Source organism: Nipponia nippon, unplaced genomic scaffold (genome assembly GCF_047370975.1).
Source record: "Nipponia nippon isolate SJK-2023a ecotype South Korea unplaced genomic scaffold, ASM4737097v1 scaffold_5, whole genome shotgun sequence".
Classification (NCBI taxonomy): Eukaryota; Metazoa; Chordata; class Aves; order Pelecaniformes; family Threskiornithidae; genus Nipponia; species Nipponia nippon.
Genome location: NW_028262369.1, coordinates 39904445 through 39922004, shown reverse-complemented (window position 1 = coordinate 39922004; position 17560 = coordinate 39904445). Strand labels below are relative to the sequence as shown.

The 17560-nt window shown below is 40.2% G+C and overlaps 1 protein-coding gene across 1 annotated transcript in view; it reads left to right on the top strand.

Moving 5' to 3' along the window:
* ABCA4 (ATP binding cassette subfamily A member 4) overlaps window positions 1-17560 on the top strand; it is a 74370-nt gene that overhangs the window by 37547 nt on the left and 19263 nt on the right. The window contains exons 17-30 of the mRNA XM_087730938.1: window positions 335-433; window positions 4386-4610; window positions 7200-7377; window positions 8721-8852; window positions 9119-9258; window positions 10062-10199; window positions 10498-10685; window positions 11367-11457; window positions 12067-12272; window positions 12704-12752; window positions 13284-13525; window positions 13956-14080; window positions 15402-15500; window positions 16535-16724. Coding sequence (XP_087587064.1) covers window positions 335-433; window positions 4386-4610; window positions 7200-7377; window positions 8721-8852; window positions 9119-9258; window positions 10062-10199; window positions 10498-10685; window positions 11367-11457; window positions 12067-12272; window positions 12704-12752; window positions 13284-13525; window positions 13956-14080; window positions 15402-15500; window positions 16535-16724 — 2102 coding nt within the window. The remainder of the gene's footprint in view (window positions 1-334; window positions 434-4385; window positions 4611-7199; window positions 7378-8720; window positions 8853-9118; window positions 9259-10061; window positions 10200-10497; window positions 10686-11366; window positions 11458-12066; window positions 12273-12703; window positions 12753-13283; window positions 13526-13955; window positions 14081-15401; window positions 15501-16534; window positions 16725-17560) is intronic.

The window sequence follows — 17560 nt, the reverse complement described above, 5'->3', positions numbered from 1 at the left end:
ATCAGGATATTCCTTGGCAGCTGCTGCCTGGCTGATGAGGATTCAGATTGTCCCCATGTAGGGAGTAGCTTCATTCTGTAATTAAACCATGTTCTACTTAAGAAAAGGTAAGGCCAATCAGATCACGTATTTTCTGAATATTTTACTCCTGTTAAAAAAAAAAAATTCTGCAAACAAAATCTGTTCTGTCTGTTGGTGGATGGTTTGACCTTTTGATATGCAACACTAGGATTGCAAGTGTTTATAATTATAGCTCAGACTTTGCCTAGCTGAATTTGTGCCCACTGAGGAATGTGTTTATGAAGTGCACTTTACCTACTTATTTTTGTTTTAGGGGACTATGGGCTACCACAGCCTTGGTATTTCCCTGTGCAGGAATCTTATTGGCTTGGCTCTAGAAACCCCAAAGCTGAGAAAACAGCAACTGCTGATGGTAAGTTCTTTTAAAACTTTGGTGTTTAGAAATAACTTCAAAACCACTGATCTGCTTAGAGGTGACTGCGTAACATTTCCATTACCTGAGCTGCTGCAAAGATTAGAGACAGCCATACACTGAGAATCTCAGCAGGTGCCTTTGAACTTGGAGTGGCCTGCTATTATTAGAGTTATTAGAGGTGAGTCACTGTTCCATCTGAGAGCCTCTAAAGCATGGGTTAACAAGCAACATCAAACCCCCGCTCTCTAACCCACACCTTTTGAGACATTCAAGGAGTTCTTATTGCCCAACAGAGCATTTGTGAAATGAGTCGAAATGAAATATGATGTTGATCTTATTTACACTGAGGCTCTCCCATCTTTCTAAAACTGATGCTTTTCTATCTAGTTTGACACTAATTTAAGTCTGTTTGCTTTGGGTTTGTAAGCAAGATCAAAATGGATGCCACCCTTGGACCAACTTGAATGAGTGCCAAAGTCCTGCTTTTGCAGATTTTTTTTCTGTGCATTGATACTGGAGTAGTTAAGAACAACACGTAGGTGATCGTATTTAAATAGGAATTAATGCAGAATGATGATTAATGTCTGGAATAGAGTCTTGCTGAAGGTGGTGTTTTGAAATCTGTCTTAAATTTACAAGGTAACAGTGAAACCAATCAAAATGACAGGTGAAGAAATAATTTCTTCAGTCTTCTCATTACCACCCTTACCCTTCATCAACTCAGACAGACTGCTGACAAGGCAGTCTTATCTCAGGGTGATACCTATAAACCAGAAGGGAGTTAGTCCTTTCTGTGAACATGCTGGTAATACGTCCACTGCTCACGTTTTGATCAGAAAAGAGGAGGTTATAACATTGGATTTTTTGAAGAGGCTTTGCCTTCTGGTGCATTCTGAGGGGATGAACAGGTTTTCCTTTAGTGCTTCAGCTTTGCAAATGCTGCCCACCAGATTAGGATTTGACTGTATAGCAAGGCGGAGGAAAGAGCCAAAGGAGGACTTGGAGCATGTTTATAGATGAATAGAAAATTTCTAAAGGCCCAGATAAGGTGTCAGCCACTACATCTCATTGACTTTCTGTGGAACTTGGGCATATTCTGCACCAGAGCTCCTTTGAACACTCAAATTTGGAGCACAGTTACTTACAGGATTTTAACATTTTCTGTTTATTTAGTTTAAGCCTAAATTTAGTAGAAATGAAATCCATTTTCTGGTTATCTTAATGCCTCATAAGTTCTCTGTGTTCTTTAATATATTTCCAATACAAGGCGGACTCTTGATTTCTTAGCACCCAAACTAAAGATTGTGAGAAGGCTGGAAAGCCCCAAAATATTCAGTTGTTCAGGTAGGTCAGCAACAGAAAAGTTTATGGCTACTAGTTAATTGTCAGGTTTTTTATTTTAGGAGTTTTTAATAGCATTTTTTAGATTACTTAGATAAAACATTTTGCTTAAGTGAAGCCTAGAGTTTATTTTGTAGGTGATGTTATATCAGATAGCTGAGCTGATCTAACAGTTCACTGTTGAGAAAAAATAGGGCAATCTTGCAGTCCCTTCCACAGCTCTCATCCTAGTTCTGCTGATGCTTATCAGTCCCTGGTAAGATTAAGAGGTAGATCCTTCTGGAAGCCATTCCCAAGAACATGAAGGACAAGGTGACAGGAAATAATGAACATGGATTTACAAAGAGCAAATCTTGCCTAACCAGTCTGAGTTTCTTCTGTGATGGCTGGATCAATTGACAAAGGGAGAGCAGTGGATGCCATTTAACTTGACTTTAGCAAGGGCTTTAGCATGGATTCACAAAGTATTCTGGTAGCCAAATTGATGAGATACAGGCTGCTTGAGTGGACACTAAAGTGGGTAGAAAATTGACTGAACTGTTGAGGCCAAAGCATTGTGATCAGCAGTACAAAGCATAACTGGGGACCAGCTATTACTGGCAGGGGTCTGACAGGGACTGACACTGGACTTAAGACTGGTTAAAGACTTTATTAACAGCTGGAGTGATGGGATAGAGGGCACCATGAGCAAGTTTGTGGAAGATACCAAATTGGAGGGAACAGTGGAGTGCAGGACAGCTCTTCAGAGGGACCTCAACAGGCTGGAGAAATGGCTTTATAGGAACCTCATGGAGTTCAACAAAAGTAAATGCATAATACTGTGTCTGGAATGGAATAACTCCACAGGACAATACAGACTGGCCACCACCTGGCCGGCAGGCAGCTTTGTAGAAAAGGTCTGGTTGACAACATGTTAAACATGAGCCGCCAAGTGTGCCTGTGTAGCCAAGAAAAACCGGATGCATCCTGAACTTTATTAGCAAGAGTATATCCTAGGGATCCTCACTGAAAGGAAGACATAGAGTTACTGGAGGGAGCTCAGTAAAGAGCCACCAAGTTGATAAGGAGCTGAAGCATACAACATACGAGGAGACACTGAGAGAGCTGGATCTGCTCAGCCTTAAGAGAGAAAGCTAAGATAGAGCTAGACTTCTCAGATGTGCCTAGTGGAAGCATGAGAGGCAATGGATGTAAGCTGGAAAACAGGAATTCTGATTCAATATAAGAAAAAAAATATTTATTGTAAAGGTAGGTACAACACTGGCACGGGTTGCTCAGAAAGGCTGTGAAATCTCCATTTTTTGAGATAGTCACTGTGATCTGAATTGGCCCTGTTTTTTGAGGACTGAACTGGAGATCTTTGGAAGTCCCTTCTGATCTAAATTGTTCCATGATTATCTCAACTAGCCTGAGTGGGCTGATACTTATTTCATCCTCTCTTCTATAAAACGTTGCCTTGGGTTTTCTCAAGCAGGGACAGTTGGAAAGGTTGCCTCTGATTGATTAATTTCCTTTGTTGGAGGCACGTGATTCTTACCTATTTTAAGAACTAAGACTCTTCAGTGCCTCAGCTTACCTGAACAACTGTAGAACTTTACTCAACTCATAACTTTCCTTCAAGGGTAATACTAAGCATTTTCTTACTTTATCGTAACTGTTTGATATGTTGGGAAGAAAACTGGACAAGAAAATGTCAGATAATGTAAATGCACAGCTGAAAATGAAGGTAACCTGGTAAATTATCTTGGTACTTTTAAAATTTACTTCTATCCATGCACTTTTGCATCCCCCACTTTGCCATTTTAGGTGACATGGTGAACTTGTTTATGTTGCTGTTTGTGCACCAGGTCATTTTATACAGTTTTATGGGCTAAAATTTCTTGTAGCAAAAAGTTTTATGGTGAAATTTCACAAGAAAATTAAGTCCTAGGCCATGAGATAAATTACAATTGTGCTAGTTGCACTCTAGGCTGCCAGCTTGAATTTGTGTTATGTGAACAGTTCCTTCAGGGGCTCCCTCTTCTTAACATCACTCTCCTTCCTGCTTCAAGCCTGTCCCTATTAGTGATTTTATGTGACTGTTTTCCTTCGTGGCAGCATGGTCTAAGACCAAATTGGAAAGCCAGAAATTCTTGTACAAAAGTTAACACCAATTCATTCACTCCGGCCTGGAGCTAGTCTCTTAATCTAAGTAGCAGTTTAGCAGTTCACTTTTCATTTAAACTTTTCATTTTGTTTTTCTTCCTCTCATTCCCTGTAAGTCTGGGAAATGTTTGTATGGCCTTTCTCTTCATGTGGTGAGGAATTTGGTCTAGAGTTACAATGACAAAATATAATGTACCTAATATTAGTCAGGATCTTCTACTCTGAGTCTATAATTGCAAAATTGTCAGTCGTCTTCCTTAAATATCCGTTCCTGACGCTGTGAAGCAGATTTTAAGCTAGATGGCTTTGTGTGCTGTGTGCCTAACCTGAATAAAGCACTGATGATTAATGCTCTTTGAGAACTCAAGGCTTAGGACTACCTCCTTTTCCTCAAAGCACCTCTAGAGATAAGAGGAAATTAAATTTTGGTTGATTAAATGTTGGTTACTTTTGGTTTATATAGAAAAAAGTCCCGAGTCGGAAGGCTGTGTGGATCAGAAGGCCATGGAAGGGGAAAACAATGAAAGCAGAACAAAGAAATCTGAAGAACCTGAAAAGCCAGAAGAAAAGAGTGACAACCAGGGGGAGAAGGATGGTAAAAACAAACAGTGTAAACACAAACGAGAAAAAGAACCCGGCGAGCAGGGGAAGCCTAAGACAGATGTCCAGGACAAAGATGAAATTAATAGTAAGGAGAGAGAGCAACCTGAGTACTTCTGAGATACTATACTCATTGTACTTCATAACAAACTAGACATAGGAATGATTGGAGTCAAACTACAAGAGCCCAGTAGGCTACAGAGGACAGCATGCAACTGCCAGAGCTAAGCTCAGGAGAGGCGCTGACTTTCCCAGATACCCTCTTACTGATTCCTGTACATTTACAATGCCTTAGAATATTTTAGCCACCACGCATAAGAAAGCTGCCTTCCAGAAGAGCTCTGTAACTTGTTTTTTCTTGAGCGAATGCAGGCTGTTTCTATAGCAACTTAGCATTCATGCTGAGGGAAGCCTCAGAGACACATACGTTGACTTCGTAGAATTGAACAGAGCCATGACTTCAATAAAAATACTTCTGCTGCGAGGAATGCTTTCCTCCTAGCCCCCTCCCTTTTTTTTGCCTATCTTTAGTGTGTCTTATATCTGTAGGGAAAGGCTGGTTTCAAAGGGATTTATCTGAAGTGCTCTGTGTGTCTGTCTGCAGCCTTTTCTGATGCTGACATTAGGCACCACCTAAGAATTCCTGAATGACCTGCCTTGTTTTCAAGTCCCAATGTCTTCTTTTGTGGGGAGCCAGAAGATGTGATGCTCAGAGGAATGCATGTGGTTTCTGTGGCAAAAGTAACTGCTACAGAGCGCTCTGAGCCCACTCTGACTCTCTTGAAAAGCTAGAGATAAAAGTGGGGTCATCAGAGCTCCTCACGTAGGCACTGAAAACATGCATTCAGGGTGAATGGAAACAGGACAGGACTTCAAAAGAAAAAAGACAGGCAGAGGGCAAAGGTTATTTCAGCCAATCTTCTCCTAGTACTGCCTTATCTTTGTGGTGCTGTACTCATCAGCTCCCAGGTTCCAGCTGCTCCATGGCCACAGAGGAAGGGCTTTGCCTGTCACTGCACAAAAAAGCCTGCCTTCCCTTTCAGCCAGCCACACGGGAACTGGGAGACATGTGGAGAAGCCAAGAGCAGACCTGGTATGGTTCAAGGACAGTTTCCAAAATGGCTTCATGTAAGGGTCATGGGGTGGGAAACGGAGAGTAGTTCTAATGGCTTAACTCTAGTGCAGTCCAATACTAGCACGGGTTAGCAGAGCAGGGCAGACACTATAAATCTGTCCTAATTGCTTGATACGTTTTAAGCAGAACTTCCACCAAAGTCCCATCCACATGCCCGACAAATGCTGCCACCTCTAAAGAAAGACCTAAATGGCCCAGAATTGCACTGAAGGAATAGGATCAGAATGGAGAAATAAGAATCACAAAAAAAGGGAGCTCAACCCTCCACCAGTGTCCTTCAGGTGATGCAAAGCAGATACTGGGGGAGATCATCAGAGAATTTGTCTCACAACTTGTCAGTGAGTCTTGCAGGCAAATATGACTTGAGCTCATGATACATACAAAACCGAGGGTGGTATGTCAATTGCCAATATACGCAGAACTATCTAGCTGGGCTCCATGTGAACTTCTGTAAATACAGGGATGTTTGTATCTGGCCCAGTAAGGTAAAAGGAAACCTAGATTTCTTCACAAAAGAAAAGTTTGTCATAAACATAATTTTATTTAAAATTTAAAATAAAGCTACCCATTCTAGATTAATTATTTCAGCTGCTCTGTAGTATGCGTAGCTCTCTCATGTAGAACATATTTGGGACTTTTTCCTGAGTATTGTTTATAATGACAGTCATACAAGCCACTGGTGGAGGTGGGGCTGGTTTCACCCAGATGGCATTGGCTGCTCTCCACACAGGCCTGCTGGGTACTGAACAATTTAAGTAAACTGCAATTGCAAAACAAGCTTCCCTACAAAGCCTTAAGCATTCTGTGTAAACAAAAGTGGACAGGGTCTTTAGTTTAAATTTCTCAACTCCTATAATTCACATTGCCCAAGGGCTTAATTTACTTCAAAGGAAGTTTGTTTTGTCTGAAGCTGATGCAATAAAACATCCTGATGGTGCTATTTACAATAATGCATTTTTAATCCTGAGAGAAAGCCATCCCACGTAGTGCTCATGTTAGGTACTGCCTATGTCTTGAGGTGGCCTCAGCAAGGGGCTAAATTTCACCTACCAGGATTAAAGGCAAATGTTGGGGTTTTTTTTAAAGCATCATGGTAAAAGAATGCACAGCTGGGCAGATGATTTGAATGGCAGATTTCAGCCTGGCTAGAAAGGCAACCTGCTGCTTGTTTAATGTAATCTCTCAGCCTATCTAAGTATCTACAGACAGCAATCCCAAATAATCTTTCTGCTACACAATGAAAACAGAAAGCGTGTTGAGCTTCACCTGATCCAATGAGTTACCTCTCCACAGACCATTGATATTCTGGGCTCCACTTCTCCTGTCATTGCTACGTGGGTGAATCTAAATAAATTGCACTGCAGTTAGAAATCTTGCCTTAGTTTGATACTGGTGTGACTGGAGAATCTGGCCCTGGCACATGATGCTGTATTTTACTGGTATGTGCTGTTGCTTCTGCACTTACTGATGTGTCATCATCAGAATTGGGATTAAAACATGTTCTTTTATTCTTTTTTCATTCTTGATTTCTTGCCTTTGAAGTAAATACCTTCTCTGAGCCTGAGCCAACAGGATTGACTCCAGGAGTATGCATTCGGAACCTGGTGAAGATTTTTCCCAACAGGCCCAAGCCAGCAGTAGATGGGATGAATATTACTTTTTATGAGGGCCAGATCACAGCTTTCCTTGGTCACAATGGAGCAGGAAAGACAACCACCATGTAAGTCTGTATTTCAGAAGCAGCAAATCCAGGGCAGTGCTCTCCTGTTCTGTCCTGAGGAGCAGTCTTCTCTTTTCACTCTTCCCTTGTCTCTCTACCACCCCTGCAGCTAGCTTGGCGCACAACATCAAGCTTTTTCCAGACAAGGAAATGCTGCCCCTAGGCAAAGACAAAATATCCTGGATTAGCTAAAACCCTGGGAGGGAGGCAATGCATGACACAAACAAGTGAAAGTCTAAAGAGAAGGAAGCAATTCTCTCCCCCAGAATTCATTTCCCATGCCAAACTCCTGATAGGTGAAGAGGGAGAAGGATCTTCTGGCTGAAAGAGCTGAAGATTTGAAAGCCACTACACTCCACGTGTTCCTGGTTTCTCTATCAAACTGGCTTTAAGTCAGTTGCGGTTTTTGGTCTGTATACAAAGGAGTATAAAATGTAGGCCTTCTTTAGATAAAATGGCTGCATATATGCAAGATCCATGTCCAGATTAAAATGTTCGTCTAGTCCTAGAACCCTAGCATCTCAGGAGACTGGACTTCAGGAACATTTAATTTTCTTTACACAGAACTTTATTTGGCAAAATAGGATTAATTGGTGAAGAAAACATTTCACGAGTCTGTGACAAGTTTACCAAATGTTGAAAGAACTGAAGTGTTTCATTATGATGTTTCCCAGCAGAACGCTTTAGTTTTTTTTAATTAAAAGAGACTTTTACTTCAAATGCACTTTAAATTGCCTTTTAATTGTTCCACCAGAAATATGTTTGACCCAAAATAAAAGCATTCTAATCTGCTGAAATGTTTTTGTAAATTTGTTTTTCTATTCTCCTGATAAAAATTTCTATTATTTTGAAACTTTCAGAACCGAAAAATCCTTTATTCATCCAAATCTAGTAACAGGTTCCACCCATTTGCAACATAACATTTGGCCCCCTTCCATTTTACAGAAAATAAAGGTGTAGGGCATGAGTCAGCATGGCTGGAGACCTCAAACCATTATTCTCTATCCTGGTCCTACTGAGCTTTGTCTTAGACCCATTTGTACATAGGGGTGATGTAACATGCTGAACAAACTACTCTGAAACAGAGTAGCTGACTAAAACAGTTTTTTTAATGCAGGCCAGAACCATACAGACAGGTGTATCAAAAATTACATTAGCAGATCCACAAGATTCTCACTATAGCAGGGCAACAGTATTTATATGTAGGCTTTTTACTGGAGTTGTTTCATCAAGGCCCATCGTAAGAAGTCATCATGCTCCATCTAGTGGAATCATGCAACACATCTTCCTAACCTGGGACAGAAAGATAGGAGAGTGGGAGTTTCCTCATTTTATTTTCCCAGGTCGATACTGACAGGCCTCTTCCCACCCACTTCTGGAACGGTGCTGATTGGTGGCCTGGATATTCAGACTCACATGGACTCCATTCGGCACAGATTAGGCATGTGCCCTCAGTACAACATCTTATTCAATCAGTAAGTATCATTCCATACTAGCTTGAAGAATCAGGGTCCCAGTCTGCATGCTTGACCCATCCCCAAAGCCTGTGTTGTTTCTCTTACTGTGCTGGCAGTAGATATCTCAAAGGCACTTCTCCCAAAGAAGATCTGTGATCCAGATTTAGGGTAAAGCAGCCCCTCTTCCTTTAGCAAGATAAAGCTAGAGTGAATTTATTGCTGCTTGGGAAAAAATCCGCTTATTCATTTAAATTGCCTTGGTGCCTTTCTGTCTGATTTCACAGCCTTACTGTAGCAGAGCACATCTTGTTTTATTCTCAACTGAAAGGGAGATCCAGGGATGAAGCTGAGCAAGAGTTGGAAACAATGCTAGAAGACATGGGCCTCACCCATAAAAGGAATGAAGAGGCTCAGAATTTGTCAGGTGCCCACAGGATTGTTCTAAGATGTTTTTTCTGCTGCCTTTTCTTTGTCTTTGGGCAATTATTGTTTGAATTACATGTTTGAGGCCATATTCTGACACATCACTGTGCACTGGGGAAGTCTTTACGCTCAGTGAGTAAATGGGACTGTACAAATAGTAAAGCTGGCACAACCTGTCCCTAAAGCTTCTGTTCCTTATAAATATACGACAAATTCAAAAATACTTAAAGCTGTTATTTTTAAATTAGTATATATATTTTAAAAAATCTATCAATGTAAGAAAAAACCCAAAATATTCTATTATTTTAAGGCAAATGAAATATTATACTCTCATGCTGCTCCACTGCTTGGATCAGTGCTCTATAATACTTTATTATTTGGTAGAAGTTATTTCTCTCATTCTAAAGGTACAAATGCATGTAGTGTATTTGAACACGTTTCACTTTCAGATTAAAAAACTGATTTGAATAAACAGCCAGGTGTTCTTATACTACTTTGTCCTTATTGCAACTATAAAAGTTGGCTAATTTCACATGAGAACATGAAAATCTCGTATCTTCCTGCTTTTGCTTCTGGCAAGAAGCAGAACATGCAATGCATAGATGAAAAATATATTTTAAAAAATAATAAAATTTTTAACAAGCTGTTCTGAACTTCAGAAGAAAAATGTGACTATTGATTTAACTTTGCAGAAATATTTGTCTGAGGATGGGTTTTGTTTTACTTGTATCGGTTTGTGTTAATTACATCCATGCCACTTATGTAACTCATCGCAGACTCCTGGATGTCTCTGTCCTGTGGTAGGTGGAATGCAAAGGAAACTAACTGTTGCCATTGCTTTTGTGGGTGAAGCAAAAGTGGTAGTCTTGGATGAGCCCACTTCTGGAGTTGATCCATATTCCAGGCGATCTATCTGGGATCTTCTGCTGAAGTATCGCTCAGGTAACAGGATTGAGAGTGGAAATTGTTTGTTTGTTTGTTTGTTTGTTTGTTTGTTTGTTTGTTTGTTTGTTTTAAAACCTGTCATAGATGTAGCATATGCCTGCTGCATAAACTGTCATGAGTAGTGGGATATGAATTCAAGCAAACAAGATTCTTTGAACGAATACCTATGGATGTGGCAAATCTGCGACATGGCTCTGGTGCAGAGAGAACCCTGCATTAACTGGCAAAAAACTAAGCACAGTTTTGAGTTCCGGAGAGGGTCCATGCCTTGAACATTCCTCCTTGTTCATTCTAGGCAGAACCATCATTCTCTCAACCCATCACATGGATGAGGCAGACATCCTTGGAGACAGAGTAGCCATCATATCCCAAGGGAAACTCTTCTGCTCGGGCTCTCCTGTATTCCTAAAGAACTGCTTTGGGTCTGGCTTCTATCTCACTCTTGTTCGCAAGATGAAAAACACCAGAATTGGAAGGGCTACAGTAAGTATGTAGCTCCCTCCCTGCACATGTAATCTGAAAAATACTTGTATGTATTCATGCACTGCACCAAGGTAGAAAGCATTTAAGTGCTGCTTGAGGCTGTGTACAAAACTGACTTCAAAATGAAGACAGCAATGAGAAAATTCAATGACACCTCATGAAATTATATGGATACATGAGTCTCTCTGTAGAAAACCTCTCTGGTTTTATAAATATTCAGCTAGACAGGTGAAAATAATAGGTGGATATGAAGCCTTCAGTACACTGGTTGTAAACACGGTGTAGTCTACTAACTAGCTCAGACACCAGGAGAGTCTACAGTTATCCATAAGTAAACCAGCCTCGCACAGCTTGAGAAGTAGAGATCTGGATTCTTTCTGCTGTTAGTAGTGCTCCCAGTCTTAGTAGCAACACGATCTGTATACTCATGGCCGCTGCTGACTGCATTTCCCCGGATATTTTTCATGCAATTTAGAAGTGACAGATATACTTTGTGCAGGTGGATTTATGTTTTCTGCATTGCTTAATCCAGTCCTCAGGTGACTTTCAGTATAATATGTTCAAGATGCTCCAGACAGGACATATTTTTCACTGACTCAAGCTGTTCAAAGGCTGACAACCCTTACACCCTGTTTTGCATGTATCTGAAGCACTTTCATCTTTGTTGCTTGTCCATGCTAGTCGCTTTGTAGCTGTGGATCTCAGTGCTCCTGCTCCTGCTCCAGCTGTGCACGCAGTGACAAAGAAGGAGCTCCAGAACAGGAACTGGATGGTAAGAATGGTTTGGCATTCCAGCACATAGCTATGTCTCCTGTTATGCTGCAATCTCATCTTACAGATCAATGCTGCTGAGGCCCACTTCTTCAGTACTTGTGTCTAACATCTGTATCGTATTGTATTGTAACATGAATTTGATAGGGTTTCTTTGTGATTTTTCTTACCATTGCTCCTTTTTGATGTATATGTGGTCTCAGGTATAGATGATGAACTGGAAGTTTGTGTGCTTTAGAAGTATAGACTGAGTTTTGAACTGTCTGCACCAAAATGTGTAACTTGTTAATGAAAACTGAAGCATACCTAGAGCAAAGGAAACTGGCTTTCTCAGAAAAAGTTATTTTGGCTTTTCTACATAAGAGAAGAACTTAAGTAGATATTCCTGAAGATTTTGTTGTTGTTTATTAACAGACCTGAAATAGTTTTCTTCTACGTAGTTCTAGGCCATAATTAGAAACATAGCCTAGTCTAGTACAGAATTAACTGAGATATCTGAGAGTTATGTAATAGAGCAGTCCCCTTTTGTATAGTGCAAATAACAGCTTTTGAAATCACAGTTAGCATGGTTAAATATTCATTCTTTGAACACTGTTTTGACTTTTCACAGGAGATCTGAATGAGCTAGCAGAAGTAATTCATCATCATATCCCAGAAGCAAAATTAATTGAAAGCATTGGTCAGGAACTCATTTACCTTTTGCCCAATAAACACTTTAAACAGCGATCTTACGCCAGTCTCTTCCGAGAACTGGAGGAAACATTGGATGATCTGGGACTCAGCAGTTTTGGAGTTTCAGACACACCACTTGAAGAGGTAACAGACAGATTAAAATATCTGCTGATCTTACTATCAGTCCGCAAAATGTTTTCTGAGACAGTTCCTGTTCTTAAACATGTAATCTTACTAATTCCTAATATCCCCTTCAAAACCTAATCACATATGCTGTGACATGCTCAGAAAGCCTTTGGGATGGGCATAGAGAAAGGATCCAAGCCTTACTTCATATTAGCCTTATGGAGCATGACTCATTATCCTGAAATCTGTCTGTCTGTGTATCTTAGTTTGTTCCTTTCTTTATTTTCTGAGATATTTCATAAGAGACCTCTGCTTGTGTAATAAGCAGGAGTGCTGAAAAGGTGTCTAAATTTTTTTCTGTTACATTAAAGGATGATGTGTAGTGTTCCACAGGTCAGGTTATTGTACCTGTTCTATTCCTAACCGGGACATCTATTTGTCTATGGCAGGTTTTCCTAAAGGTCACGGCAGAAGCTGGCCCTGGAATGCAAAAAGCAGGTATAGATCCATGAATCAGTATTTGACAAACTTTTCTTGGGACTCTTCTGTATTCTCAAAGCCAAGTAAAGAAAAGCCTCAGAACTTTCAGTCTTTGTATGGTGTTCTTGCCAAAATAAATTTGGTCAGCAAATATCTGTTTTTAGGGCCTGACATGATATCTGAGAAACAAGATTATGTCAGCAGAAAGACTTTTATTTAGATTGGATGAGGTTCTTAGGTTCTTAACTATGTCAATAAAAGTGGAGTGTCAAGCCCCCAGATGTCAATGGTTTTAGTAGTTTTACAAAAAGTAGTTTGCTGACCATTAGTCCATAAACTACATACACGACTAACTTGTTCATCCTGCTGAGTAAGAGGAGTGTTAACCTATGTGATGCCACTAGATACAGCCACAGTGCAACAGTTGTAATTAAAGCAATCTGGTGATATATATACAGCTGGTAAAATCCGGAGCTCATTAAAATGTTTGTGCTACATTCATGTATGGAGGATAAAGTGTCTTCTCTGCCCCTTTTCGTCTTAACCTAGGAGACACTCAAGAAAATGGTTCTACTCTTGGCAAAACTTCTACTGAGAACAAAGCAGCTGAACAAACCGCACTGAAAACTAATGACACTTCTCGAATGCCAGTAGGCACAGCAGGAGATCAAAATGAAGGCAAAGGGTCCCAACAGTATAAAGGCTTTCAGCTTGTCCATCAGCAGATCAAAGCACTGCTCATCAAACGGTTCCACCATGCCTCCCGGAGCCACAAGGACTTCCTAGCCCAGGTATTGACTTTTGCTGTTCTTGACTCTTTCCCACAACATTCTCAATGCTGTCTTTCCCAGCAATGTCTCTGTGCAAAGCAACAGAGGTGCTGCAAAAGGGTAACAGTGTCCCTAATTGTTCTAATTATGATTCCAACTCCTCTGCCACTCATTCTGTTTCTTTCTGCTTAGAGTCTATCACCCGCACCAAGTTCATGATTCAATCACTACTAGCCCAGCATTTTATTTTTAACATCATACAGTTCCGTGACAACCAGAATCTTAACTGACAGCATTGGAAATTAAATTGTTGGTGTTCAGGAGCTAAACCAGATCTGATCTGTGTGCTTCTGCTGTCCCTCCTTTGTTTATATATATTATGAGGTGTGTACAGTGTCACTCTACAACATATATGTAATAACCTAGTGTGATGTTTTCATGTTCCCTGCAGATTGTTCTCCCTGCTAGTTTTGTGTTGCTGTCTTTAATACTTACAGTCATTATTCCTCCGTTTGGAGAATATCCTGCCTTAACCTTACACCCTTGGATCTATGGACAGCAGTTTACTTTCTTCAGGTAAGAGGAGTCACTGAGTAAAAGCACGTCTGTCATATATGCACCCTTTTGTCCCTAGCGTTTAGGATCATGGGCTCTTGTCTTACTGGGCTTTTCTCACTCTATGTGGTATAAAAAAGGATTAACTCCACTGGAATCAGCAGAATTAAAATAGCATGAAATAGGTGGAAGTGGAGAATACAGCTGTCAGTATGTCTAACCAATAGTCCTTCAAATATCTTGCTATCTTTGGCACTCTTCTCTTTCTACCTGAATTCATGGCCTCAACACTTACAAAGTTACATATCCTGCCTAGCAGGAGATCCAGGACAGTAAGAAATCGGACTGTTTCTGATACGCCATTGAACTACTCCTATATTCATAATCTTAGAGAACAATGAGATTCAAACCTACCTGCTGACCTGTGGTAGATTTGTTTATAGTTAGTACAGTATTTGGGCAAAGATATGTAAACAAGATGAAAGCAGAGAGTCTTAGGTTTTATTAATGCTGCTGCTTAGCAGTTTCTCCCCACACTGTATCCTTTGGCTGGGTCTGAATTTTTTTTTTATCTACTAGCACTTTGTCTGCTTTCATAATTCATCGAAGCTTCAGTTCTGTTCTCTCCAGGTCACTGAACAATTCCTCTGTGCTCTCCTGAACACTTGTTTCACCTTCACTTCCACCTATTCCAAAGCTGAACTTGCACCAAGTCAAAACGTGCAATGCAGAGGAAACTTACAAACAATGTTTAAGTCCTAGACTAGATTGCAACTAGCAGAAAGCAGTAAAACTGAAGGCAATAATTTTGAAACATTTTCCTTGAGTTTCATACTGAAAATTCACATGAAACTTTAATTGAATTTACACATGGTAGTGTATGGAGCAGAGTTTGATATTCATACTTGTATAACACTTGGCACTAGCAATATTCTGTAGTCTAATGTTATTAGGTTGTTAGTTGGAGACACTTCACTGTGAGCAGCATTGTCTTTTTAGCCTCAGCAAATGAAAATGCAGAATATGTTTTTCATCTTCTGATTACTGAGTGTGATAGGGCTGAGAGGGTAGAAATGTGGATTCAAGCCTTTTTGGAGAATATTGCTATAGGACTATGTCAGAAGTCATGCTTTAATATTAGGAGAAAAGGACCATTGCTTTAGCCTGTTAAACATCTTGGAAGGTTCTGGGGTTTTGCATAAATAAATAAAATAATTGAATTATCAGCATTTGGAGAGGTGCAGTTGGTTCTCCCATATGGCTGTTCTTTACCAGTTGCCATGTGTATTCCAGTACAATAGTTTTAAAAAGAAATTTATAAAGTCCCATCTTATTCCCTTAGCAATGAGCATCCTGGCAGTGAGCAGATGGTCTCCCTCACTGATGCTTTCTTGAATAAACCAGGATTTGGAAATCGCTGCATGAAGAATCAGCCTCTTCTGTAAGTTGCTGGCTAATCTCTCTTGAACAAGATTCTAGCAGGGTATTACTAGTGGAACTTGAATAGTGAAACAAGAATGATTTGGCTTGACTTTTCACTAGAGCCAATGCTTCAGATAATGTTGGCAATAATATCTAATATTGGGTCAAAAGTGAAAAAACAAACAGCAAGACTACAATGCCACTGGATTAAGAACGATTCACAGTGCTCAATGTGACTAGCTGGAAGCCAGCTCATGTAGCCTTGTACTGAGAGTTAAGCAACCTTGCAATGTGTGTCAGTAGGCCAGTGGGCTCAGACCCAGATCTTCACAGCTCCCCTGGCACTTTCCACGTGTGAGTCCCCTCAGGTTCCTCCTGTTCCCACTGGTGTGTTTGGAAGCAATAACTTCAGCAATCGCTCAAATTGTGAAGTAGCAATAGGACAGTCTTTATGATTTGAAGCTATTCTCACTCTGGAGGACAATGTTAGTAGAGCTCTTACTTTAGTATTTGTTGTCCTACCCACTTACCCTGCCTGTGACTCCTGCTTTGGAGGCGTTTGTCACTGGCATGCTATGCTTTGCCATTTGTTCCTTTTCTCTTTCCTCTCTCCCAGTCGTGATATCCAGCAACTCGATTCTTCTGGCTGTCCTCTCCTCCCTCTTCCCCTTCCTCTCCTCTGTCTGGTACAGCAGGAACAAAGAGGAAACTTTAAAAAATAAAGAGAGAAAATATACTGCATGAGCAAGGAAAACGATAGTTTCTTCACAAAGATATGTGTCTGCTGCGGATTTCATGTGTACTAATGGGTCAAACACAGTCCCCGTGTTCCTTCAGTGTCCTGACTGCAAGCCGAAGACAGTAAACTTGGAGATGTGCAGGGAGATTATATTTATTCATGTTTACCAAGTACTGTAAAATGTTCTTATTATTCATAACTCACAGGATAAGGGCTGAGAGGAGAATGTCTGCTGACAGCATTGTAATTTTGTGGATTTGTGAGTTCTCATGAACTGTATCTCTGCACAGCTTAGAGTCTGTTCCTCTACACAGGAACTACCCATGCAATAACATACCAACTGCCTGGAACACACCTGCTGTTCATCCAAACCTAAGCAGCCTCCTGCTGAGCCAACAGTGGAGCCCTGAGAATCCTTCACCTTCCTGCAAGTGCAGCACTCACAAGAAACTCACTATGCTGCCAGAATGTCCTGCAGGTGCAGGAGGCCTCCCGCCACCACAGGTAGTGTCCCTGTGCCATGAATCTTTGTAGGGAAATTTCATGGGAAGAGCTGGAAAAGGGATCAGTGTGTAAGTATGTTGCCATGCTAATATGGATGGAAGGAATTGACTACATTTTTTTTTTTAAGGGAGCAAGAATTGCAGGAATTTGGAATTCAGTTTCAGAGGTATTGGAAAAGCTTGCACATTTAGATGAAATTTGATTACTATTTTCATCCAATTTGCAAACTTTTATAGAAGAAAATCACAAAAATTTTAACAATTTATTGAATAATTTAAAAAATATATTAATTTTTTTTGCCTCAAAGAACAATTCTATTTAGAAGATTGCCTTTCTTTAAGGAGGGAAGGGAAGGATGGAGAAAGAAGAAAGGAAGGAAAGAAAAAATGTCATGATTTCGAAAATCATGGAGTGGGGTCATCTCATTAAAAGTGGAAAAATTAATATTGAATCAATCCCAAATAATAATTTTTTTACTTGTCTTTTGGTTCCATTTCTAGAAAGAAAGTTCTAAGCTAGCAAAATGAATGTTTGTATGCATGTGCATGAAGATGAGTAATTTAATAACCATTGATGCTGTATGGAGAAGAGATGAGAGCTACATTCCCACCTGTTCCTATCAATGAATAATCTTAGTAATGTCCTTTATAAAATGTGCTTGCTCTTTTGAAGAGCAAAGGAAAATTATAGCCTGTTAGTGTTTACATTTTCTAAATGCTTTTCTAACAAGTTAGAATTCCTGTCTAGGAAGCAAAAAAAGAGATTAATAAAGAGGTTATATTCTGACCTATTCACAGCATCCCAAGTTATTTCTGATTTCCAAGCAATCCCAACGG